The following is a 23,873-nucleotide window of genomic DNA, read 5'->3' on the forward strand; positions in this document are numbered from 1 at the left end:
GCCCAACAGTTTGTACAGAAAATTCAATTTTTAAAAATGACGCCCGCGCTGCGGCTGTGTAAAATATATTCGCGATAAAAGTTAATTTGATTTTGTGACCGCATGTTAAATTTTCAACTATTTGACTTTGACAAAATTGCGGACTCAAATTGCATTGAACAGGCGTAGAACGTGGGCGGTCAAGGCGACCAGTGGACGGAGCAACCAGAATCATTAGCAATTTCGGTTTTCATTCTATTTTGCAAATTGAAATTTCTGTTAATTGGTCTGCAGAGTGCCAGAGAGGAGGAACAAACCATTCGAATGAGAAAAAAAATAAAATGGTTTCAAGGTTCGGAATGTATTTGAAATAAAAGAACAATCTGAAGGGCTTTCAAATAGCCTATATAATTAAAAACAAATAAATAATTGCAAGCCTTTAGTGCTTTCTCATCTAGCACTCCCAAATCGCCCAATTTCGTGACAGGCTTATGAAAAATGCATGCATGCAACTCAATATCCGGTCGGCTGTAGAGGCCAATCCTCTATGTCACGACTCGCTTGCTGTAACACTTTACAGGATTAAGCACTTAACAACAATTTTACGCACGCATTTTAAATTAATTATGCATTATTTATAAATAAATAAAATGCACACGCACCGAAAACTTTGCAAATGATGTGCAGTCATCCGCCGGATTCCTCTTGACCCCTTGTCCCTAACCGGCGCACACTCCCACTGGGTTTCCATGGGTTCCCACAGGATGCTGAGGGACATTGCTGTAGAAAGCCGCAGGACGAACATGTTGCGCTTAAAATACTTTGCTAATTTTTCGCTAATATTTACCAGGTGGACGGATGCCAAAGGGGACTTCTCCTGCGTTGCTGTTGCTGCTCTGGTCCCTTGGTTTGGTTTGCCTGCCTGTCGGAAATAACAAATATTTAAACGTATTTAATTAAAACTCACAAATGAAACCACAAACGCAGAGCGCGCTCAACGGGCGCCAAAAATGGCTGGAGCTCCTTTCTGTTTCCCCTAATCGTATTGCCCATTTCAGGCATTTATTGTTTATTTATATACCTTTTACCTTCCAATTGCATTGCATCAGATACTTTTAGTCCGAAATTTTATTTGAGTACCAGTGCAGCAAAAAAAATTTTGTGGCATTCTCCAAAGCGCTCATGTGAGATGGGTGTTTTATCGAATCGATACAACGAAAATTGCATCCGCAAAGGCAGCAGAATATGGCCATTAAATACCGCCATTTCTACAGACATATCATCCGTACCACAGCATTTTCACCCGACAGATTCATATCGGCCATGTAAAGTGCCAATCTCTGATAGATGCACCATGTTTACACTCAGGTTCCGGCTTGTTGGCGTAAAGCCGAGCTGCATACTTTTAGGCTTTCCTTTAAAGCGATCGCATTTGCGGTCCGTTATGGCGATTTCTTTAAAGCTTCTATTGATTACAAGCCAAGTGGGGGCGGAAGAACTAGGAATGAAAATTGTGCAGAGAGCTTATACTCGCCATTGCTCTAATGGTAGCGTGTGAAAAATTGCATTTTTCCGCATATGTGCGCAGGAAAGACACAAAAGTCAAATTACAATCCTCTCTTGCAATATTTTTTTTGCTTTCCGGCGACCCCTTCCATCCAACGTAAGCATTTGATATGCTTTTAAAGTGCATAAATTAGTGCTGGGAAAAGATTGAAATAGAAGGGGTGAAGGGAAAATCCAGGCAAAACAATTTTATTTTCTCAGTCGACGCCTTTGTGGACCATCCAACGATGGCAATCCTCCTCTTGGCTTATTCCGGACCGTCCCATTTATTCATATGTGATGCCTGTGTGTGTTTGTCTGCATTATCCAAACAACTTTTGTCTGGCTTTTTGGCTCTGAGCTGCGATTTTTTCGACCCGCGTCGGCTCTGGAAGGCTATCCAAAGGCTTAGAAATTAGAGAGAAGTGGAACAAGACATAGAACAAAGGTAGGGGACAGGGGTTAAATTCTTTGCCATTGAACTAACCAGGTTAGCAAACAGAGTGGATTCTGGTCTTGGGACTCTACGGGAAACCCAGTCCGAGTCGCCAAAAATGTAGAAAGATATACGCTTAGGAAGGACTTCAGGAGTTTTCACTCGGGGACTGAGTCCTTCCAAAGTAAGGAAGTAAGGAAGAAGCTCGGGGACCGGGCCAACATCAGCAGTTTCTGGATAAATATTTATGAGTCCCAAAGCTCATCCCGTCTCAGGACTCGAGGATTTGTCTGTGGGGTGCAAACCACATCTCAATTAAGAATACCAAACACGTTATGTTGAACATCATTGCATTTTTAATAAACAGGAAAGGGACAAATTCGTTTCTGTTTTGACTTATATTAACATAATAATGTTGGAAGCTTAGCAGCTAAAAGGCTTAAACACTATGTGCGACAACGGTTGTGCGGGTTGCCCGCCTATCTGCGATGACATACAATATTATGATACAATTGCATTTACATAACGACAGTAATTGTGACAAATATACAAATATGTGATCATTATTACTCTATATATAGTATATTTACAAATATCACAACAATTTGGGCATTGTGTCTGAATCGTTTGCGGTGATTTAAAATCGGTACGACGTTGGGTAAAATGGTGGGTAGAAGGGTGAAAAGTTAAAATAGAGTCTGTTCTGAGCTCTCTCTAGAAGTCCTGAGGCGCAGAGAAATAACAGATCCGCACGTCCGCAATAAGGGCAGGCAGTGCGGTATCCATTTAATTTCCATGCGCAATCTATTCATCTCTCTCACATAAACGTGTTAGCTAAGAAGGCAGAGGAGTCGTTGTTCTATTCAGAGGAGGATGTAAAATCGGATGAAGTTCAAGTAAGAGGAATACGAATGGGGTTATAATACTTGGCTAAAATGCTGTTGGCCCTTACAACTTCTCGGAGAACTCATAAGGTGGTGGCTGACGGCCGTTGTCTACCTTGAAGTCCGGTTCGAAGGCAGGGTTCTCGTGCTGACCCTGGTTCTGCATCGCATTGGCAACCCCCTCAGCATTGTTGCGAGACCTGGCTATCTGCGTAGAATTGCGCATGCCGTAACAAAAGTAGATCACGTAGCCGATCACTATCCAGATGAGGAAGCGAATCCAGGTGTTCAGGTCCAGCTGGAACATCAAGTACAGATTCGCAAAGACACTAAGGCAGGGAACAAACGGCACCAGTGGCACCTTGAATGTGAGCTCGATGGTCGATACCGGCTGCATGCCGATCACCACGCAGATTAGGATCAGTACAAAGCCTACCACGCTAAGGGCTACGATCCCGCCAGTGCTATCTAGGTCGAACACCTTCTGGAACGAGCACCACACTAGGCAGAAGATGGCAAACACCACGATGCCCACTTTGGTGATGGCCGAGGTCATAGAGTTGGGCTCCCGAAAGGAGTTACCATTAACGAATTGCTTGAACACGTTGGGAGCCTTTACAGACACCAGCTTGGTCATCTCCTCGTCCTGGTAGCGCAGCACAAGCACGCAAATGGCCACGATGGTGTAAGCGAGCAGTGTACCGATGGACATCATGTCCACCAGCTGGTCCAAGTTGAAGAGGAGGGCCATAATTGCTACGTAAGATTAGGAAGTTATATCAACTGAAGGAGGTTATTCCGCAAGCAGCCAACTTACATGCAAAAATGCCGGATACAATTGTGGCCAGAAGTGGGGTCTTTGTGTAGCTGTGGACCGTGGACAATTTTTTGAACAGGATGCCATCCTTTCCCATAGCGTAAAGGATTCGGGGCAGTGGGAACATGGCGCCCAACAAACTGGTGCAGAGCGCGAACACTGCTCCAATAGTAACAATCCATTTAATGGTGTACCATTCAACGGCATCGAAGGCGTGTGGAAAGGGAGCGTCCTTGTCCTGCAGATAGTAGGGTAGCATCATTGTCAGCACCGTTGACACGCCAAAGTAGGACAGGAAGATAATGATCAGTGAGACCACGATTGAGAGCGGAATATTCCGTTTCGGATTAATGGCCTCTTCACCTGTGGTGGCAATGCAGTCAAATCCCACAAAACCATAGAAGCACTTGGCCGCTCCAGCCATTACTCCGGCAATACCAAATGGCATGAAGCCACCAGTGCCGAAACCCTCGGGAACCTCCGTTTCCGGGATGCGCCAGTTGTCGGCGTTGGCATTCATGCCTCCGGCCACAAGGACAATGGCAATCGTTACTAAGTTGACAGTGGTGAAGATGTTGTTCAGAAAGCTGGACTCCTTGGCGCCAAAGGCCAAAATAGCCGCCAGCAACAGCACCATGCCGAAGGACAGGAAATCCGGATAGTCGCCCAGGAAATCCACGTCGATGTGCATAGATTCGTTCAGTGCCTTCGACATGTTATTGTCGATCAGTGAGTCGAAGTAGCCGCTAAGACCGCGCGCCACTGAAGCCGTGCCAATCACATACTCAAGAATCAGGTTCCATCCTATGGTGAAGGCCACGAATTCTCCAATGGTTACGTAACTGTATACATAAGCACTTCCCGCCTTCGGCACACGAGCGGCAAACTCCGCATAGCAGATGCCAGCGAACGCAGACGCGATGGCCGCAATCAGGAAGGAAATGGTTACCGCTGGTCCAGCAATGTTATAGGCAACCTGGCCGGCCAGAACATAGACGCCTAGTCCAAGAGTACTGCCCACTCCCAGTGCCGTTAGATCAAAGAGGTTCAGGACTCGCGCCAGCTGAGACTCCCCTTCGTTTACGTCCTCCGTCTTGCGACGTGTCAATGCCTTCCATAGATTGGTCATGGCTGGAAAGAAACGTATGTGGAAGAGATCGGTCAACCTTGTCAGCAATGACTTGAATATCTTATCTCAACTATTGCATTTTAAAGCATGTTGAGCACTCAAAGCATATTCCAAAAGTAATCTCAACCAAGATAAGTAGCTAACTATTGTCATTGTTTATTAAAATTTCTTTTGTACCAAAGTTAAACAAACCGGGAAAATCTTAAAAGGATTTAAAATCTCAATTAAAAGTGTTGCATAATCTATATTCTGTTCGGCTTTGCTTTAATTGGAGGGAGGAATTCGTTTCTCTAAACTGGTCCTGCCAAAGTGCAATAACTCGTGTTCAGATAAGTAATTCTCGATAAATAAAGTTCTGCGACTGTCGCTGACATTTTTCTTACTTTTCATGCTTGCTCGTCAATGTGCTTACGTACAAGCATTACATGGAAACACTCATTCTGATACTTCATTCATATATCCATTTTTTTTTAATTAAAGCAAATTTAATTTTAGCAAAATCGTTATTTCATAGCAGTAGAATATCACTGAAAAATTGTTGAATAGCTCAATTCAAAAATGCATGACTGAGTCTTCAACGGATAGTATAATCATAATTTATAAATAATTAAAAATGAACTTGTTGCGCACGTACCCCACCTATTTATGGGGTTTATAATTAAATTTAGCAATAACGATAATTTCTAGTTTTTGTGGTTTGCCAGTTGGTAACTCGGATCGGAAAACCGAGCCATAGAAATAATAATATTTACAGCATTGTCGTACTAATCGGCCTAATCAGCTAAGCATTCTATAACTTTTTTCACATTAGTCGGCTTTACCCAACCCCCATCGGGCGATAAGCCGCCTTAGGAGCTAGAGAAGCACGCGCCAGGTATTATCTTATCGTGCACGGTTCAATGAAGAAAAGGCAGTTTAACTCACGAAATCGGTGTAAAAGCGAGGACCACTTGTCGTGGAGATAGGATTGTCTAGATTTCAAGGGTGCCAAGCGAAAGTCGACCTCCTTTGTTCTGCGAATTGGTGATAAGCTTTCGGTGTTGCCAATTAAAAGGCGTAAGTACCCACAAAACCAATGGATTGGTTACAAGTTTATAGTGAAAACTAGCACTGATATCGCTAAACCTGTTTCTTCTGCCTTATCTATCGATCTAAGGCTGACAGGTAAAAACTGTAGAAACAAGTGTGTATCTCTGAGCTCCAGTCGCGAAATATAAATATCAATTAGTCTGTGAGAGGGTCCACTTGAACCAGTACGCTCAGTTTGAAATATCAAGGCAGTTAGGCCGAACGGCCAGAAAATCTTTCTCTATGCAATACACTAATCTTCCTAAATAGGAACAGCCTAAAACTATTCCTTGTACATGCCATGACTGCGTGTCAATTTTATTTTCATTTTTATAATTCACGTTCTTTATTTTGATATAAGGTCACGTTGGCTGCGTTGCAATTATAAATTACACAATTTTATTATCGCGCCATTAAGTTTACGATCATTCTCTTTACTTTCAGACGGATTGGGGATTTGCCATGAAGATAACAAATCTAAGGCCGAATCGCCAGATACTGAGCCTGTTTTTTTCACACGTCAAAACAAATAGTCCCTCGTCCCATATTTATTGTGAGGATTGAGTCCTGTCAAATCCTGAAAGACACATACTTTTCCCTCTTTATATTCCCGCGGACTTGAATCAAATGCGCACCGTTTCACTTCGGCCTCGCTAAAAACTTTCAAAAAGCTGACGAAAATAACTGCCGATCAAGTTACCGCGCGCGGCGCGCTGCAAAGTGCTTCTGATCGTCGTGTGCTGCTGGCGGATCGGTTAAAGCTTTGGCTTACGAATTGGCCGACGCGTCGCCAGATTGTTAACAACTTTTTCCCAACGAAACGAAAGCAGCGGCGCCCTGGGTTTCCGGTTCAATCCGATTTGCGTCCGAGGGCATTTTCGCATTTATATATCGATGCGATGGGGTCGACCGAGACTCGGCGACTCGGACTTGAAGCCGTATGTTGAACTCGGCCAACAACTCCAAATTACATAAATATGGCACCTGATAGTGGGTATTAGCAGCTGCAACTGCCTTACCGGCCTGACGTCACCCCGATAAGCTATTTTTGACCGACGCTCGTGCCATTTGATTAGCCATTGTCGAACGGTTCGGGCCCACATTTATTTGCGGTCTGTTCTACAGGCAGACGCAGCCCCTCCCGCCCCTCTGAAAGCCGCCGCGGGCCTTAAGCACACTTGTACGCCAAAAAATGCGAGTCGAGCTAGCTTTGCCACCGTTAGCCATGACTTTTGTCCGCGAACTCGGCGTAAACTAAATGCCTAGCTAGAATGCAAGACACTGAACGCTCGCGGCAATGGTCGACATGATCGCCTATAAATCGACCTTGACCCAGTTGGATAGCCATCCCCCTGCCTGCAGCTCACAGCTGGAAAGTCACTCATGTGTTCTGGAAACACATGGCACCTGATCTGTTCGTGCTCTCAGTTGGGCTGCCTTCGCGATAGAGAAACACTCTTCGGGTTTAGGAAACAGCTTTGCACACGCAGCCCGGTTATTTTCCACACCTCGACTTGGTCTAGACCGCTCTTTAGGCTAGTGCGACTCGGAAATCAAAACAAATTTATCAAGCTTGAGGGGGCTTTTACCAACCAATTTAAAATTCCAAGCTGCGACTGAAGCCCCATGACCAATGACTTGACAATACTTACTTGAAATATAATACTTATACTTCTTGACTGCAAAGTGTGGGCTGAAAAACAAACGAGACCGGCTCTTAAGGGGGCAGAGGTGGGAGATGCGGGCCAGTCAAACTCGAAAAACAAATCACGGAGCTGCAAACATCTCAAATCTCGTTTGAGTTCACAGTCCAACAGTAGGCCTACTTTTTTTTAAACTGAATCCCCAGCAAGACATGGATACCAATCTCGAAACTGCGATTACATGTGTGCCAATGCAATTCGATAAGGGGTGGGCGAGAATAAATTGAACTGCGAAATCACAGCCTCTCTGTTCGCTGTTGTCAGTACCACTCTTCTCACTTCCCGGCGAAACATTTTGACGTCAGATGGTCGTGTTGTGACGTCACAGCTGCCCGCTAAATGATGGTCAGTTATGGAGTAATTGATCGCTAATTCGATTGAATTGCCTGCAAATATGTGAACTGTCCATTGACTGTGGCTAGATATTTTCACACCTTCACCAGACCTCTTTGTCTGTGTCGTGGACTTGGGCACTCGAGCCATCGTCACCACGAGGGCACCACTCCGTGTCCGTTATGAAGCAGCTGTCAGCCGATATCATTGGGATTGTGGAATGCACAATCGCTTTATGATACGCAAAGTATATTTGCTCTTTAATTTATGACCCCCCAACTGGGGTCTAGCATTTACGACCCTGATACGATTGCGTTTAGACTGGCGACCTGCCCTTACTAGCTCACTTCTCAAACCACTTGGCTGGCTCGTTGAAAAAGAAAACTCCATAAACACTTCCTTTTCACCACTTTATGGCCTACAATTAGCAGAAAGGATTGTAAATATCTTCTCAATTTTATTTCATCTTTCCTTTGCGCTTGTTGGGATCGTAGCATGTTTATAGCGCTCCCCAGACGGATCATAAAAATTAGTCAAATTGTATAATCCCACATATGTACGTTATCATCCCCGGTGGCAAGATCTTGGCAGATTAATCGCTAGAGAATTTTCGGGACTGCGAAACTCCAAGAGGCTTGAAGAGTCAAAGTCGGCCTCTGGCGTTTCGGCGGGGCCATATAATTTCATTCGCCTAATATCTGATGCAATTAAAGTAGGCCCTCATTCATTTGACAAGACCTGCGATAAGAGATAACTGCACTCAAATAAGTAATGCCCATGTTGTATTTGTCCCACTTGGCCGCGAGCTGCCATGTTCTGCTGCCTCTATCTCAGCATTATCTAGCGTGGGTGCCTATCAATTCCTTAGGGCGTGTTCGGACTGTAGAAGAACCCAGCGAAAGTCATTAATGCGGGAATAGAGCCCTTCCCCCAGACTAATCTCCCGCCATTAGCGCTCCATTTTGATAGACATTTAATAAATTGCTCACTTTTAAGCAAATAAAAAAAGGCTGAACTGAACACTAAGGCAAAATTGGTTTCCCATTATCAACACTCTGTATTGACAGTTATGAATGAGAAATATGTAGACAGTTAACTTGAGTTTGATTGATTGGGCTTTTATGCGTCTTATCACCATAGTTCGATATTATTCGAAGTTATGTTTTTGTTAAGGTTTCTGGTTGCATGTACATCTCCTATTACCAAGATTGTCGTAGCCAACCACCTGGCTACTCTCAACCCCAAGGAGGAGCTTAATTACTCCAAAGTCAGTGAACTCGCCAAATTTTTATGCTGTTTCAAAAAGTTTCAAGGTGCCTGGGGAAGAACTTTTTGCATACTTCATATTTTGGCGAGTTTTCATTAGCCAAAGAGGGAGCTCGACTGGTGGGGAAGCCTACCTGCCTATAACAATGGGCTCCGTTTTAATGCGGCTTGTTGAGTGCTCAGTGTTGCTTACAAATTGTTTGTGACTTTGAAGCACCGCATGCTGCTGCCTTTTTAGTGGTCTGTTGAGCTAAGGGGAAAGGGGCCTTCAGTTGACTTGACATTCGCGGGGGCAACTGCAATTGCAGGGCGAAATAACTACAAGAATGGAAATTGCGGCTTATACGGGGGCGCTAGAAAGCAAGTCAAATGGAATTAAGTGAATGAAGAGTTTTAAGAATGAATCACAGCCTTCTAAGTACACACAAAGGCTTATATCCCATCACACTTATCGCACTAATACTCGCTATCACCACCAGATACGGCTCTTTGAAATTATTAGACTTTATATAAATATATTACAATGAATTTTAAGGCAAGGTTAGATTGTTGAAACTATTGATGGGATCTATGATTTCGGGGACAAGACCCAATCACTCCTAACCGCATTGTTTTATCAGTTCCGTTAATAAACTTCAGTTTTCACAGCCGTTGCCAAGTGGCGCTTAACGTTTTAATTATCATTACTAATCAGCGATACGAGGGATCCGTAAATCATCACAGCTCTACTGAGCCACTTTTAGAGTGAAGTCATTGCTAGTGACCTTGCCTCAATCCAGCGACAGCAATAACTAGCCCCTACCATAGTAATAACCAAATCATATCGCTTTTTAGTTCCGGAAACTAAACAAAGCTAGTTGTGCCAATAAAAAAATCATACTTTTAAGGTAGACAATGGAACACCCTTGTCAATACATTGAACCATTTGCCGTCGTTATTCCATCTACCGTAATAGCAACAGGTATCAAAATTAAGTAATATATATTTTTTAAATACACATTTTTACTGTCTGTCTAGATCCAAGAAGTTACAAAATATTTTAAAATTAAAAAAATATATATTTTTTAGAGTTTTAAAAGTACTATTGAAAAATATATTCCCCTTTAATTAGCGTATTACAATGATGTCATTAACGCCGAAAACTTTGCGGAACACAGAGACATAAAGAAAGTCCAAGTAGCAATCAAAATTAAGAATAATGGAATAAGGGTCAACTCTCCAAAACCGGAATTACCTTAGTTTAAGAAAACTTTCTGGGTTTCGGCTTTATAAGGTATGTACGAGTATGTAACTTTTGCGAGATTGAAAAGTAGCCCGTATTGAGATTGGAGCAATTGACAGTCAAACGACACTTTATTCGAAGTACTTTCCGTAAATCAATTGCGCTTTTATATTATACTTACTGCCTGCGATAAAAGCAGAAGAATAAAAATACCTTATTAATTCAACTCTCTCAACCCGCGCGCTTTTCTCCCGACTTGTATTAAGCTAAATGCGGCACAAAACAAACTGCAGTCGAAAATCTCAGCGTGTTAGCAAGTACGACAAGGCGAAAGGGAAAAGGGAATCTGATAATGAGGGAGCTGAAGATTCACAAAGAAAGAAACGGGACTATACAGTAGGAGTCAATTCGATTTATCACATTACATCTCTTTACATTAGTTTTTTTTAAATACTACTTCAAATCTTTTTCTTAAAAAAAACAACTTAAAAAAATACTGGCACAGTCACCATCATCACCGCTCTCCAGTTTTGGAATAAAACAGAAAATACAAATTTAGGAATAATTAGACAAATGAATAAATATGACATGGTTAAAATGTTTTACATTTGAACTGCCTAATTATAATCTTTGCACTGCGATTTTATGAATATTCTTTATAATTGTATATTATTACCCATTTTAGCAAAGAACAATTAGGTTTAGCGATACCTTCTTATTGGTGTATTAGCCTTTGTGATCGGACCTCCAGAAAGGGCTTTTATTATTTTGTCACATATTCGTCACTACTTGTTCTGCCATCCACAAAGATTAGAGGGTGAAAATCTAAAATTTCACTCAAAATGATAAGCATCCAGGCGTAAACGTTTAAAACGGAAGGCGCGAACCTCCATTAGCAAAGAGTTTATTTTGGTGGGATGTGTCCCTCGAGCTCACAGCGAGCCCATACATTTCTGGTTTAATTTTAAATATTGCTAAACGATTAAATTGATTAACAAATGTTCAGTGAAAATTGAATTCGGTTTCTTATATTGCTTCATAATTGAATTAGAGTTTCATCGGCAAGACCCTTTTTATTTGTCTTTGGCCGCGATAATTTTAGAAACAAATACAAATTATTCATTCTAGTTGCTTCTCGCTATGATAATAACCAGCAACGAGAATTCCTCTACCATTTCTCAAACACGACATAACAACAGACGCGAATGACTTCCGGCCATTTCAAATGAAAATAATAATCCCATTTCCCCACCCCGATTTGCGAATCCTACCTACACACATTAATTAATTATATAAAATCAAGGATTTAACAAAAAACTTACCGATTAATGTCGGTAAATTCTTTTTTTTTTTGCTGTGTTTTAAAAGCAATTATGCAATAAATACCTCAAAATGTTTGCACAACTTTTAATTATAAATGTTGAATTGCTAATTTAAAATATGGCGAATGGAAATCGGCGGGCGTCAGCCGCATGAAAGACTAACCCGCAACAACTCCCCTCATGGGGAGAGTTTTTATAAACGTTACTTGCTGAATGAAGTGGTATTTTGTACTCTTTGAAAGTTTTTAACTGCTAGAAGAAAAAGTTCCGACCCTATAAAGTATAATTGCAGTACAATCTCATTCAGAATCACTAGTCCATTTGGTTTAGCCCCGCTTTTCTGCATACTTAATTGTTACTTTTTTATCGAAATATTTTCGTATTTTCCTACATAACTTTTTGCTTTCAAATTGGTGATCAAAGTAACCGGTATCTTATTGTCGAGGCAGAAGTGCGCTAGTTTTTCACCCAGACTTCGGTGAATACAGTATGCCCCTGCACGTGACAGCCTTAACCTGTTTTCGATGGAGCGCGGGGTAATGCTAAAGCCCGGGAAAACCCCTTAATTATAGAATGTGGTTTTTATACATATGTAACCACGGCCAATTATATAAACGAGGAATTTGGTACGAGTCTGTTCCTTCACATTCATACCTAATTTTTTTTACTTTTCATCACTTAAGGCAGTCACAAAACGAAACATCTGCCAATGCACATAACCCCAACCGATTTGATAAAAAAAATAACTTGATATTTTGTCTCTTTACTTTTGGGGAAATCTATTATATTTATGCTTATTCCAGCTGTGTTATTTCTCTGTGGCTTCAAACGTGATTTCTATGCATTTGTTTTTGTTTGATTATCTATCTCTTTAGTTCATTGTCTTTGAAGTATGCCTGCAAACATCATATTTTAAACAAAGATTGGTATTTACAAGTCAATCCAAGCCATTTCAGCAATACTTTGCCGACGCCAACTAATCAATGGGTTGTCTATGAAGGAAAGTATATCTAGGGTTCCGTCCCAGGAGAACATGCCATGAGAACAAACTTAACAAGTGATTAGCCGCAGAAAACTTTTCAGCATTAAAGTCTCTTCCCCTTCCGCCGCCACTTAATCATTTTACCAACAGCACAGTGAAACTAGAGAACACACTTTAGAGGCTTTTTGCGCATAATTTATTATTACGCCTACATTTCGGTTAGTTATTCCTAGACAACTTTGAATAAATTAGCCAAGTAATTCTTCCTAGAATGCAATACCATTACAATGGAAGTAGAGCAGGCCCCGATTCTTTACTCCATCAACTTCCTTCATCGCATTTGGCCTTAAATTACAGCGAATTTCCATACAGACAAGCTTATGTACATACCACATACACTTCAGTGATATTTATTATCTGATTCATTCCACTTCAACATTTAATAATCACAAACGTTTTTTAATTTTTGCTGTTTTTGTGGGGTGCGATGCGGAAACGTCTTTATATTGCTCAAATTTATACGTTTGTACCGGTTAATTAATGTAAGCAGGCATGACGCTGGGCTAGTCAGTAATTAACGAGGTAGTCTGAGCTGTCTAAATGATGCTTAACTGGACGCGCTTATTGGTTGCGGGAGTCAATATGCCTTAGATGAACTGACCTCTCAAGGTTAACTTCCTATACCCAAAACATTATGTGATAAATACTGTATACAAAGGGTTAAAATGTTTTTTAAAGCGTAGATAGAAAGAATTTATAATCCTAATATTCTGTCGCCTGCCAAAATTACCTTTTCTGAAAAGTGAATCCTATTATCGTAAAATATTTAACAACAGACCTACAAACCCTAAGACCATAACTTCTGAATGCTAATTATAATATTAAGCTTATTTGATGAAACATACGTTGTTGCACTTTTTATACCTGTTACTCGTACAGTAAAAGGGTATACTTTATTCGTTAAAAATTATGTAAAAGATAGAAGGAAGCGTTTCCGACCCTATAAAGTATATAGATTCTTGATCAGGATCAATAGAGAAGTCGATCTCTATAAGAGATACAAAGTTGAGATTAAGCACGAAGATTCTTGATGTCCCCACTCAGCGCAAGTTGATTTCAGCACTCTAACTCTAGCACTCTCTTCAGCCCACTCTAACGCCCACAAATCACGGAAAACTAAGATCGCTGAAATCTTGGGAACTATGAGAGCTAGAAAGTTTAAATTAAGTATCTATAATCTTGAGATGCCAGCGCATCTTACGGTGGTACCATAATCGGCCACCAAGCTCGAAAGACGGTTTTCGCATTTCGTAGAAAAGCAACTATAACAGTAACTACAAGAGATAGAAAGTTTGGTATCTAACGCCCACAAAACCCGGGAAACCGAAAATGTGAAAATCTCGGGAACTATAAGAGCTAAAAAGTTGTACATTAGAATACGTATTTTAGAGATACCACTGCAACACGAGTTTTCATCCGGCCACGTCCACTCTAACGCGCACAAACCGCGGAAAACGGTGACGTCCATAATATAATAGTGTATGTCTTCGTTTGACCTTGCATAACAAATTTTTGTCAAAATCTATCGATTTATTAAAGATTTTTTAAATCGAACAATATTTTCCTATTTATTAACAAATGTTTGTTATGAGGCCTCACAGGCACAGTGAAGTTGCAATCAGTTAGTAAACAAGCTTTATCTGACAACAACATTTTAAAATTGTATAAAACAGTAACGGGTATCATATGGTCGGGGCACTCGACTATACCGTTTCTTCTTGTTTTAACTGTCGACAGTACAATATTTTTTAAATAAAATTAATATAGTATGTATAACATATAATTGCTTATATTTTTCAGAAATAAGTTAAATAATAATAACAAAGGCACAGACAGTGAAACTATCTGTACATTACTCTTTGTAACCAATTTTACGTGAAATGTATAAATTACTTCTCCAAATAAGTTTTCGTTTTGTAATTAAGATAATTTTGTTATTTCATTGTCAGTTAGCTAACATGTACAAATATAAAAACTACTCTTCGGTATCAACTCTACATTTTAAAGTTTTTTATGACTTCTTAAGTAATTATTATATATGTTAAGATGGCTGAAAATGAAATGTGGCAAAAACACACACTGCCGAAAATATTTGGTAAGATTGGTATTATTGGTATTGGTATAACTTTATGAAAGTCTATAACTCTTCAATCAATTGTTTAACATTTAATAAATTAATGGATTTTTGTGGCGGATTGGATGAGGTCTAACTAGTTTGATACTAGTGTAAACCAGCTTCTATGATCCCAAGCAATTTGTGTATCGCAAAGCAGTACCTCTACTTCTCGTCAGTCCCCGGCAAAACAGTGATCTCTCCGTGTAGATTCTTCAAAATTCACACACCAAAGCGAGGTTAATTTTATTCCAGCCAACCGTGCCAGCGAAAACACCTGTGGATCTAATCGAAACAAAACCCGACCGATTGCGACAAGCGCTGACGATCAACTCAAGCGAGCTATAGACAAAAGCCCGGCAAGCTCACATGGAGAGGTACTGAGAACCATCGACCAAGCAATTTGCTATGAGAGGGCTTGACAGCCGCGCAACGTCCATAATGATGCTACGCTCACCTTCACAATTATTAAGCATAACACCAGATCTTAATTGGTACAACTCACGAACACCGGTACAAATTGAACTGTATTGGTTGGTTTTAAGTACGTAGTTAAAGTTTGTTAAATATAATATCTACAGAAAGTCAGTTACATGCCAAACTGGTCGCGCTGCTTTGAGGTGTCTGCGCGCGTATCATCCTTGTCGGACTTGGCGCTCTGCTGGTAAACCAAACCGTCCACGCCAGGAATGGTATTGCATCCCACACAAGCGTGCAGGGTTTCATGGATAAAGATGTTACAGCAGGTGCAGAAAAACTGTTTACAGAAGCTGCATCTGAACACAATATTTTCGGAGATTGTGTCGGCGCAGGCGTAGCATTCCCTGATTCCGCCGTCAATATAGGAAGAGGACGCAGGCATCGCCTCCAGCGGCAGTTCCTCAAAGTTAGGCACCGGGAACAGGTGGTGGTATGATCGCGCCAAATGCGGCGCGGATACTAGGGTGAGGCCGCAGGATTGACACTCTACGGGCAATTCGCAGTACTTGCTGTTGCACTGCGGGCAGTGGTGGCCAGTAGTGCTCAGTTCACTGGGCTCATCCATGTTCTCTATGTGGCACATGCACATGGAAAGCGGCGCGTCCTTGCCCTCCACTTCGTTCTTAGTGCGTGGAAAGCCCATGCGAATAAGAGAGTTGTGTTGCGTTTTGGCGGCGGGTGGGGGATCTACCTGGGACATCAACTGGTCCCTGAAATGTGCGTAATCCAGAACAGCCCCGAAGGTACCCATCGTTTGCTGAGTAAGGTAGCGAGCCACATGAACATCGGCCGAAAGAGAAATGACCGAGCAGCGAATGCCCTCCCTCTTCAGCTCATCGATAGTGAAGCTTATATCCACAGGATCGCAGGTGGTAAGTGAGCCCATAATAATAACGATCTCGCGGGAGGCGTGAGAGGGCACTACTTTCAGCTTTTTCAAAGCCAGATCCAAACCATTCTGCAGCGATGGCTCGCTGCTAAGAGACACGTTTGCCAAGCTAAAACGGACGGCAAATAAGTCGGAAGTCGGGATTGGTACAATGAACTGTAACCCACCTCTCCAGCGCCTTAAGATGGACACGCGACGTGCCGGTGAGGTCCGTTACCTTCTCGGCCCGCTTTGCTTTCAGTGCTATTATCCCCAGCTGGCTGATGGGATTCTGGTCAAAGAACTCCTCGATGAAATCTTCTAGTAGCTTGACGGTACAACGTAGTCGCGTGGGCTTTAGGTCTGGCACACTCATGGACTCAGAACAATCAAGCACAATAAACATGTGGCGCATCATGCCTAGTCGGTTCTGCTTGGTCTTTTGTGCCTGCCGTTGGCGCTTGGCCTTCTGAATGATCTCCGCGATGGCTTCATCCAGCAGGCCATCCTCGTCGTCCTTGATTGCCTCCCTATAAAGATTATAAATGAAGCCGTACCACATAAATTTTAAAACCTTACCAAGTCTTCTCGTAGCCCGTCTCCCATCGGTACTCCTTCTGGTCCTCTTGCTCGTCATCGGCCATGTTTGCAGTCCTTTTGCGCTATCAGAATTTAATCGAATGAAGTAAAAAAAATTGCCCAAAAATGCATTGGCGCATTAAACAGTGTATACACACTGCCCATAATATAAATACAATCCGGTATGTTGCCACACGGGCTAAAGTCAGAATTCTGGAAATAATGATAACTCCAATTCCATATACTTAATACATAAATATATCATTTAAAAGTCTTTATATAAAACTCTTTCAATATTAGGTAAAAAATAATAAATATTTTCATAGATGAGAGCGCACAAAGTTACCCCATCGTTAAAAAATTTCACCATGCTTCGTCATTGGCTAACTAAGTGCACCGCCACGCGGGCGAACGGAAAAGAGCACTATCCTCAATGTCCGGGCATTTGAATTCGTGTGAGTATGGAAATTCGTGTATTTAAATGAAAAATATTCAAAAAACTAACAAAATTGAGAAATTTACTTAACGACAAAATCTTTGATAATTTGTACTTTGTCAATCCACTCATAATTTAACCAAGCAACATGAACATACAAAACTAAAGCGTATTCGGAGGCTCCGTTAGCCGAAACAAAATTATCACTAGAGCATTTTCATGCAGTCCAGCAAATTTAACGTTTGGCATTCAGAAATCGCGCGTACAATTGTGAGCAGCAGCGGCGCTGCTCGTGTTGAAAATCAGAAGTCAGTTAAATTAAAACTACCGTTTAAAAACTGAATTCAGTTTGATTTTGCAAACGAATATTGTTTATGAAGGTGCGTACGAAAGTGTTGTGGCCAAACCCCTTCTAAATATTTTATAAAACGGATGATCGGCTGACATACATACATATCCACTATCCACATAATTTGAGCGGGCAACTTGAAATTTAAAAGATTAATCAAAATTAAGATAAAAAACACTTTAAAAAAACCCCTTTTAATTCATCACAAGTGCGTATTAAGTATTTTATAAAGAATGTGATTTGCCTCCAGTGTTTAACTATAAATAAAAAACATTAAAATTTTTAAAAAAATTTATTCAAAACTTTGTATTGTAAACGGTGCCATAAAATGAATTTGGAAAGTTGTATAACAAGGATCTGAAAAACTTGATTTTATGCAGTTCTCAGTGTTTTCTTTTTGTTATTTCAAAGCGCCGCTGCATTTTGCTTCTGCCTATTGCAGATGTACATATGCTTAATCTTACCACACCGGGCACACACCGCAGACAGAGACCAATTGCGTTGCCACCCGGCCCAATTTCGCGCAAACACACCACGGCACTGTACTTTTTTCTTTGGCTGAAAACTTAGCAATAACAAATAATACAAATCTGCACTGTTTAAAAGATACAATCTTAATGCACTCCACAGAGGCTTGGGCGCAGGGGTCGTGAATAATGTTGGCACAGGAGATTGCACCCACTGAAATTGGAAAACACGCAAACATTATCAGAGGTGAGTGACCACAAGAAATTAGCGAGCCTTGCTAATTGTCGATTTTTTATTTTGGCATTTCAGCTGCCCAGGAGGAACTGGCAAATATGGACGTTCTTGTGTGCGGTCGTTGCCTGCGGGCTTACAACTTTGTAGAGGAATTTCAGGCCCACAAAGAAGATGCTTGCGAGAAGGAGAATGCAAACATGAAGGAGTCTCTCGACACCAAGCCCACCATCTGGGCATTTACCCTTTGGAAAGCCACACAGCTGAATACGCGCAAAGACGCTAACTCGGGCAGCTCGTGGGCTCTGTATCAGCATTGGGTAAAGCTAGAGGACAGCGTACGGGAGCCGTGGATCGTTGCCGGAAAGACTATACAGTCATTCGGAAAAATTGCCCACGGACAACTTCAGGACATGCCGGTGCGCATCACGAAGACGGTGGTCAACCCAAACAACAACAACACATCCAACAGCAATAACAACACGAGCGCCTCCCCTAATCGAAGTATTTTAAATTCTTTATAAAGTATGTAACAATATATATTAAACTGCATTTGTTTTGTCAGAATCACCGGCCGGTAAACTGCCCACGTTGGCCAATCAACTAAAGGACACGGAAAACGAAAGACCCAAGTCGAAACCGGGCACTCCAACTCTCCCCTCAGTGGCGTCCGTTGGAACAGTAAAGCCAAACAATCGCATAGCCATTCGCATCGATTCAAAGACAGAGCAACGCACTGAGGAGCCAGTGGAGAAAATAGTCGCCAAGCGGTTCAACCCGCGTCGCAAAACCCACGAGTATTTGGTAAAGTGGGTGGATCGATCGCATCATGAAAACACCTGGGAGGTGATGGCCAACCTTGAGCGAGTGCCGTACTTCCTACAGATGTTCGAAAAGCAACTTGCTCGACAAAAACTCACTAGAGAAAAGGGTCTGGATGTGCTGAAGCGTATGCAGCCGGCTAAAACAGATGTGGCTGCCCCACTCAGCCCGGTCCCAGTGCCGTCTCAAGTATCGCCATCCTCTCGCCCCTCGCGCACTTCTAAAACAAAGGCCATGGACTCGTTCAAGCAGTGGGTCAATGAAACTGGAGGCGGCGATGGTTCCTCCTCTCCCTCATCTGCCAACGAGGATGAATCCGCTACGGAACAAGAATGGCCGGCGTCGACGGGACCGGTTAAGCGCAAGCTTAACCATACCGACTCCAGCCTAGAGGGGAGCGGGCTAAATGACTCAATGGACCTAGAGGATCTCGAAGAGGATCTTCCGTCGCACACCGTGAAGCGTCTAAAAAACGGAGGGAGTTCTGTGCAGTTGAACAAGCCACGGGTTCAGTCCTCGGAAAAGCAACAAACTAAAATTAATGGCAATTCGGCTGTGTCTGTAACGGAACAAAGGATGGGTGAAATTATTTATACGGAGGACAGCACAAGCTCTGGCATGTTTCGCAAACCCGATATGCCCAACACCATACACCTGGTAAGAGTATAAATAATGTTTTTCCGCATCACGAGTTTACTAACGATCCACGTATCCCGTCTAGAAAAAGGAGAAGCCAGAGTGTCCCGTGCGGTATCTTTCGCGATCCGAGGTGGTTAGCAATTCAAGAGGTATCTTCCGTGTTGAAAATTCCGAAATACCAGGCACTGTTTCGTCTGCAGTCACGTCACCCCAGAAGATTAATACCGCGCCCATAGCTTCGGGCGTTGCCAAGCGCCTGCCGGTGTCCCGACCTGTACACTCTGGCACCAATTCTCCAATTACTGTGGGTCAGAGACAACAGGTGCTGCGTACTCCCGGCCAGGGTCTCTCAACATCAGCAGTCCATCGCCGTCCTGTGATGGGCGGAACCCCGCAGGTGCGTCAGAGTCTGCAGCAAGCTTCTCAGCGGACTCACCCGGGGGGGCGTGTCCTTCCACGCGCAGGTGTCGGGGCGCCGCAACAACGCCAACAGATACAGAGCTCTCAGGGCGCTAAAGCAGTAACGCCCGAGCAAAAGATTTTGCAGCTTTCGAAGTCGGGTGACTTGAAAGTTACCCGTAAAATGGTGACCCGGGAAGAGCTCTTAGCCCAGCGCTCCGCTCAGGCCCGACAGCGTCAGGTACTAGCTCAGCAACAGTCCTCCCAAATGCAGAAAGTAACTGCTAACCGGCAAAGAATAGCTCCCAAACCGGCGCTACAGCCAACGCCTTTGCAAATGGAGATAGAGGAGGAAGTAAATCAACATCAGGCTCAGCTGTGCCCAATCACAGGCAAGCTTATTGGCCAGGAGGAGACCCAGCTGCAAATGGAACAGGAGCAGCAGCAAGAGCAACAGCGTGAACAGTTGGAGGCCGCCGCACAAGCTCTTTTGGGTAGCGACCAACAAGTTCTCACCAACGAAGACGGCTCGGCTTTGTTGGTTCGAGGTGAGGATGGCACTGTCTATCAAGTGGCGGGGAAAAACGCAGAGGGGCAAACCATACTTGTCACCCAGGGGCCCGATGGAGAACAGCAATTTGCTTACGTGGCTGCCGCAGAGGGAGAAGACCAGGAGGTTCTCTCTCTTGATCACGCAGTGGCTGAGGCCGTTCAGGCCGGTGAGCAGGTTGAAACGCAGGGTGTCACTGCGGCGACAGCGGACGGCGAGCAAATTCTCGTGTCCATGACAGAGGAGGAGCTATCTCAGCATCAGATGCTTCAACAAGCGGAGACTTCTGCCCCAGGTACCGGAACTCCGGCCACGGCCCAGATCCATATCACGACCTCAGACAGTGATGGCACGGAAGCCCAGATACCGGCCGAGGTGGTCCAAGCAGATCTTCCATCACCGGGTAAGTTGTGCTGAAATGGCGTCTAAAGTCGATTTTTTTCTATAATTTTTTTTTTTTTAGGAGGCACTCGTCGCGTCGTTTTATTGCTGCAGGATGGCACCTTCATGATGACTGAAATGCACGAAGAACAGTTTAAGACGCTCAACATCCCGACGTAAACATTTGTTAATTGAATCCATACGTAGACCTAGGCGTAGTTCATAAGCCGGATAATATTGAAAGAACCTGATGTTGCTAGGTTACTCCCACCTTCAGGTCTGTTTGGTCCAAGCCATACCCATAATGCAGAACGCAAGTGAGCATGACAAATGGCTTTGGGCCGCGTTTGCCAGAGGTTTTAAAATCAGTATTTGGTTAACCGGAGAACGGGAACTTTTGCTGACCTTCTGAAAAAACTTAGTGCGTTAATACAGGGCAAACAGAGGACGACAGACGATGAAATAAATTATGCGAATTAATTACAACATTTTATCGTGGGGAAGCAGGTTTCTTCAACACGGGTCAACAATGCAATCTGTTTACTAAAATGATATTGGCCCAAGCCAGGTGATCAATGCGGTATTTTTGTACCAAACGTCGTGAAAGATGTTCTTATAATGCGTTATAGCAGGTTCGATTGTTTCTTCTTCCCCATGTAATAAATTGTTCATACTTAAAATGCATTTAGCTGACCCTAATACCCAATTCAATGATTGCGAAAAACTTGACTTCCTCATAATTTACAACTCGTAGTAACTTTAAGACAGGCAATTTAAGTTAATAAGTAATTTTCTCTATTGTATCCCGAAATGCAGTTCTTGCATTTTAGCAACAAACTATATAAGAAACCAGCCTTAGCTTTAGGGAAAATATTAATAGATATGAATTGTAAATTATTTAAGTACTTTTAATCTAGAAAACTAAAAGATCACCATGTTTATTCACTTATAACTTATACATAAGCAGATGAGTGTGAGCATAATGTTATCAGTCGGAATATTTGCAAAGCGTAGATTTTGGAATTTCCTTGATCATTGACATTAGTTAAGACCTTAAATGTATTTCTTCTGAAGCCGGCTTACATCCGCAAAGCCGCTTAACTAAAAAGTTAAAGCGAATATTTAAATTCACAAGCCCAATAAACAGAGAAATTATATCGAGTCAACTTTATTCACTATCTTTCTGAAACTTCGAAATAAAAAAGCCGACTGTGTCTGCATTTTCCCCGCTCGGTCCGAAGCGCTGCAGCAATTGCGACTGTGACGCATCCAAATCGGGAAGCGGAAGTCCTGGACCGCCCCACCGAGGAGTGGCATCCACCAAACGAAGATTAGAAAACTTCTTTAGCGCCCAGGCCACCATGCATTCACACTCGGTCTCTGTGACAGTGCAAGTGCTATACACGAGTATGCCGCCAGGGCGCAGGAGCTGTACTGCTTGACCGAATAGCCGGCGCTGGATATTAGGATACGACTGCAATACCTTAACGTGCTTTATGTTGCAGGATAGCTGAGGGCGGTTGCCCAGTCCACTGCATGGTGCGTCCAACAAAATTCGGTCGAAACTGGCAGAAGGAAACGGAGGCCTAGAGAATTTGTCAGTATGTGTAGCGTCAAATGCTACAGCCCTAGTGGAATCAAACACGTGCGCCGTAACGCTTTTGTAGTGTTTAAACTTTGGCAGCATGCTGCGAACGCGACTTGCTGAGTTGTCCAAGGCCACCACAATTCCATTGTCGCCCATTAATTCGATTATATGACTCGTCTTGTTGCCGGGAGCGGCGCACATATCCAAGATACATTCGCCAGACTGCGGATTCAATACGCGGACGCACACAATGGAGGGCAGATTCTGAAGGAGGGCCTCTTCGCTGCTCAGATCCCCCAGCGAGGGCACACCACTGACGTTTGTTTGCATTTCCACAGCAACACCTGTGGGCGGCTTGTCTGAGTTGTTGAACAACTGGTAGCGCTGCATAAGGACTTTTCCGGTCCCGAGAAAGATTTTTTCCGGGCTCTCGTAGCGAGTGATCGTTCCGCGCTTACATTTTCCTGTCAGATCTGCGTAAACGTTAACATTTTCTTGCAGCTGAGCGTTGGATTCCATGGCTAGGACGCCGGGAGCGTAAATGTGGGCACCTCGCAATAACGCAGCTCCGCAACTGGTGTCCACTACGATCTCCTTAAGTGTGGGATCGATGGAGGGCTTATTGAGCTGCATACTTAGCGGTTCAATGCACAAAACCTCAGGTAGGTTCGGCAATCCATAAACCTTTGGAGATTTCTGACCGTAGCGCGCCGCTATTTTTTCCTCCAATTTTTTTCGGAACGTATCAACGGAGCAACTAAGAGTATTCACGCGGTACGTAGTAACTTTGGGCGTATGGCAGAGCCACTCCAGTATTGGAGCAAGTGAAGCCGACTGGAAAAAAGGGAATCAACAGTTTAGAAATGTAAAGAACAGTATTGCCTATCAAGGCAAGCCATGTGCGCACGTGGTTTGTGGCTTACCTACATACATACATTCACGTTTAGAATTTCGCCCTCTATGAGGGGATTCCCCCAAAATGGAGTTTTCGGATGAAACATGTAAAACTGTGATATTCAGGTTCAAATCACAATGTAAGTTGGTAGTGGGGGTAATTTTCCAGATGTTTTTTTTCGTTGATGTCGATGCTTACCGATTCATCGATAATAAATGAATATATTTCCCTTCTATTTTATTTCAAATGCTAAAGAGGCAATTTAATACAAAGAGTACACAAATATATGATTTTTATTACCGCCGGCCTTAAAACTGATATGAATCTGG

At 42.9% G+C, this 23,873-nt stretch overlaps 4 protein-coding genes across 10 annotated transcripts; 1 reads left to right on the forward strand and 3 right to left on the reverse strand.

Moving 5' to 3' along the window:
• Nucleotides 1-2,293: 2,293 nt before the first annotated feature.
• LOC108116759 (cationic amino acid transporter 3) lies at nucleotides 2,294-15,250 on the reverse strand. 5 transcript variants are annotated; one of them, XM_017228785.2, is made up of 3 exons: nucleotides 15,023-15,250; nucleotides 3,662-4,792; nucleotides 2,294-3,600 (listed from the first exon to the last, which is right to left on the reverse strand). In XM_017228785.2, the coding sequence occupies exons 2-3, from the start codon at nucleotides 4,788-4,790 to the stop codon at nucleotides 2,909-2,911; spliced, it is 1,821 nt and encodes a 606-aa protein (XP_017084274.1). In that variant the 5' UTR covers nucleotides 4,791-4,792; nucleotides 15,023-15,250; the 3' UTR covers nucleotides 2,294-2,908. The 5 variants fall into 5 exon arrangements, with proteins under 5 accessions (XP_017084274.1, XP_017084273.1, XP_017084269.1 ...); XM_017228784.2 differs by lacking the exon at nucleotides 15,023-15,250 and adding an exon at nucleotides 10,596-10,664; XM_017228780.2 differs by lacking the exon at nucleotides 15,023-15,250 and adding an exon at nucleotides 10,395-10,658.
• Nucleotides 15,251-15,346: 96 nt separating this feature from the next.
• Nucleotides 15,347-17,085, reverse strand: LOC108116763 (general transcription factor IIH subunit 2). The gene is made up of 3 exons (XM_017228787.2): nucleotides 16,787-17,085; nucleotides 16,396-16,737; nucleotides 15,347-16,337 (listed from the first exon to the last, which is right to left on the reverse strand). Exons 1-3 carry the CDS (start codon nucleotides 16,849-16,851, stop codon nucleotides 15,449-15,451), a joined length of 1,296 nt encoding a protein of 431 aa, XP_017084276.2. The 5' UTR covers nucleotides 16,852-17,085; the 3' UTR covers nucleotides 15,347-15,448.
• Nucleotides 17,086-17,168: 83 nt separating this feature from the next.
• On the forward strand, nucleotides 17,169-22,222 carry LOC108116758. 3 transcript variants are annotated; one of them, XM_017228779.2, is made up of 6 exons: nucleotides 17,169-17,241; nucleotides 18,202-18,285; nucleotides 18,349-18,774; nucleotides 18,836-19,749; nucleotides 19,814-21,083; nucleotides 21,144-22,222. In XM_017228779.2, exons 2-6 carry the CDS (start codon nucleotides 18,228-18,230, stop codon nucleotides 21,239-21,241), a joined length of 2,766 nt encoding a protein of 921 aa, XP_017084268.2. In that variant the 5' UTR covers nucleotides 17,169-17,241; nucleotides 18,202-18,227; the 3' UTR covers nucleotides 21,242-22,222. The 3 variants fall into 3 exon arrangements, with proteins under 3 accessions (XP_017084268.2, XP_017084266.2, XP_017084267.2); XM_017228777.2 differs by lacking the exon at nucleotides 17,169-17,241 and adding an exon at nucleotides 17,248-17,602; XM_017228778.2 differs by lacking the exon at nucleotides 17,169-17,241 and having other exon boundaries at nucleotides 17,845-18,285.
• Nucleotides 22,214-23,859, reverse strand: LOC108116762 (tRNA (cytosine(72)-C(5))-methyltransferase NSUN6). The gene is made up of 2 exons (XM_017228786.2): nucleotides 23,585-23,859; nucleotides 22,214-23,483 (listed from the first exon to the last, which is right to left on the reverse strand). The coding sequence occupies exons 1-2, from the start codon at nucleotides 23,648-23,650 to the stop codon at nucleotides 22,230-22,232; spliced, it is 1,320 nt and encodes a 439-aa protein (XP_017084275.2). The 5' UTR covers nucleotides 23,651-23,859; the 3' UTR covers nucleotides 22,214-22,229.
• Nucleotides 23,860-23,873: the final 14 nt, after the last annotated feature.

This window comes from Drosophila eugracilis, unplaced genomic scaffold (assembly GCF_018153835.1).
Source record: "Drosophila eugracilis isolate 14026-0451.02 unplaced genomic scaffold, ASM1815383v1 contig_2154, whole genome shotgun sequence".
Taxonomy (NCBI): Eukaryota; Metazoa; Arthropoda; class Insecta; order Diptera; family Drosophilidae; genus Drosophila; species Drosophila eugracilis.

Coding starts and splice junctions, on each gene's coding strand:
- LOC108116759 (XM_017228785.2), bottom strand. CDS start 4,790: ATGACCAATCTATGGAAGGCATTGACACGTCGCAAGACGGAGGACGTA. Junction 3,601..3,661: donor TGTATCCGGCATTTTTGCAT/GTAAGTTGGCTG, acceptor AATCTTACGTAG/CAATTATGGCCCTCCTCTTC.
- LOC108116758 (XM_017228779.2), top strand. CDS start 18,228: ATGTTGGCACAGGAGATTGCACCCACTGAAATTGGAAAACACGCAAAC. Junction 18,286..18,348: donor ACACGCAAACATTATCAGAG/GTGAGTGACCAC, acceptor TTGGCATTTCAG/CTGCCCAGGAGGAACTGGCA. Junction 19,750..19,813: donor TGCCCAACACCATACACCTG/GTAAGAGTATAA, acceptor TATCCCGTCTAG/AAAAAGGAGAAGCCAGAGTG.
- LOC108116762 (XM_017228786.2), bottom strand. CDS start 23,650: ATGTTTCATCCGAAAACTCCATTTTGGGGGAATCCCCTCATAGAGGGC. Junction 23,484..23,584: donor GCGAAATTCTAAACGTGAAT/GTATGTATGTAG, acceptor CCTTTTTTCCAG/TCGGCTTCACTTGCTCCAAT.
- LOC108116763 (XM_017228787.2), bottom strand. CDS start 16,851: ATGGCCGATGACGAGCAAGAGGACCAGAAGGAGTACCGATGGGAGACG. Junction 16,738..16,786: donor ACGGGCTACGAGAAGACTTG/GTAAGGTTTTAA, acceptor TAATCTTTATAG/GGAGGCAATCAAGGACGACG. Junction 16,338..16,395: donor CATCTTAAGGCGCTGGAGAG/GTGGGTTACAGT, acceptor CGTCCGTTTTAG/CTTGGCAAACGTGTCTCTTA.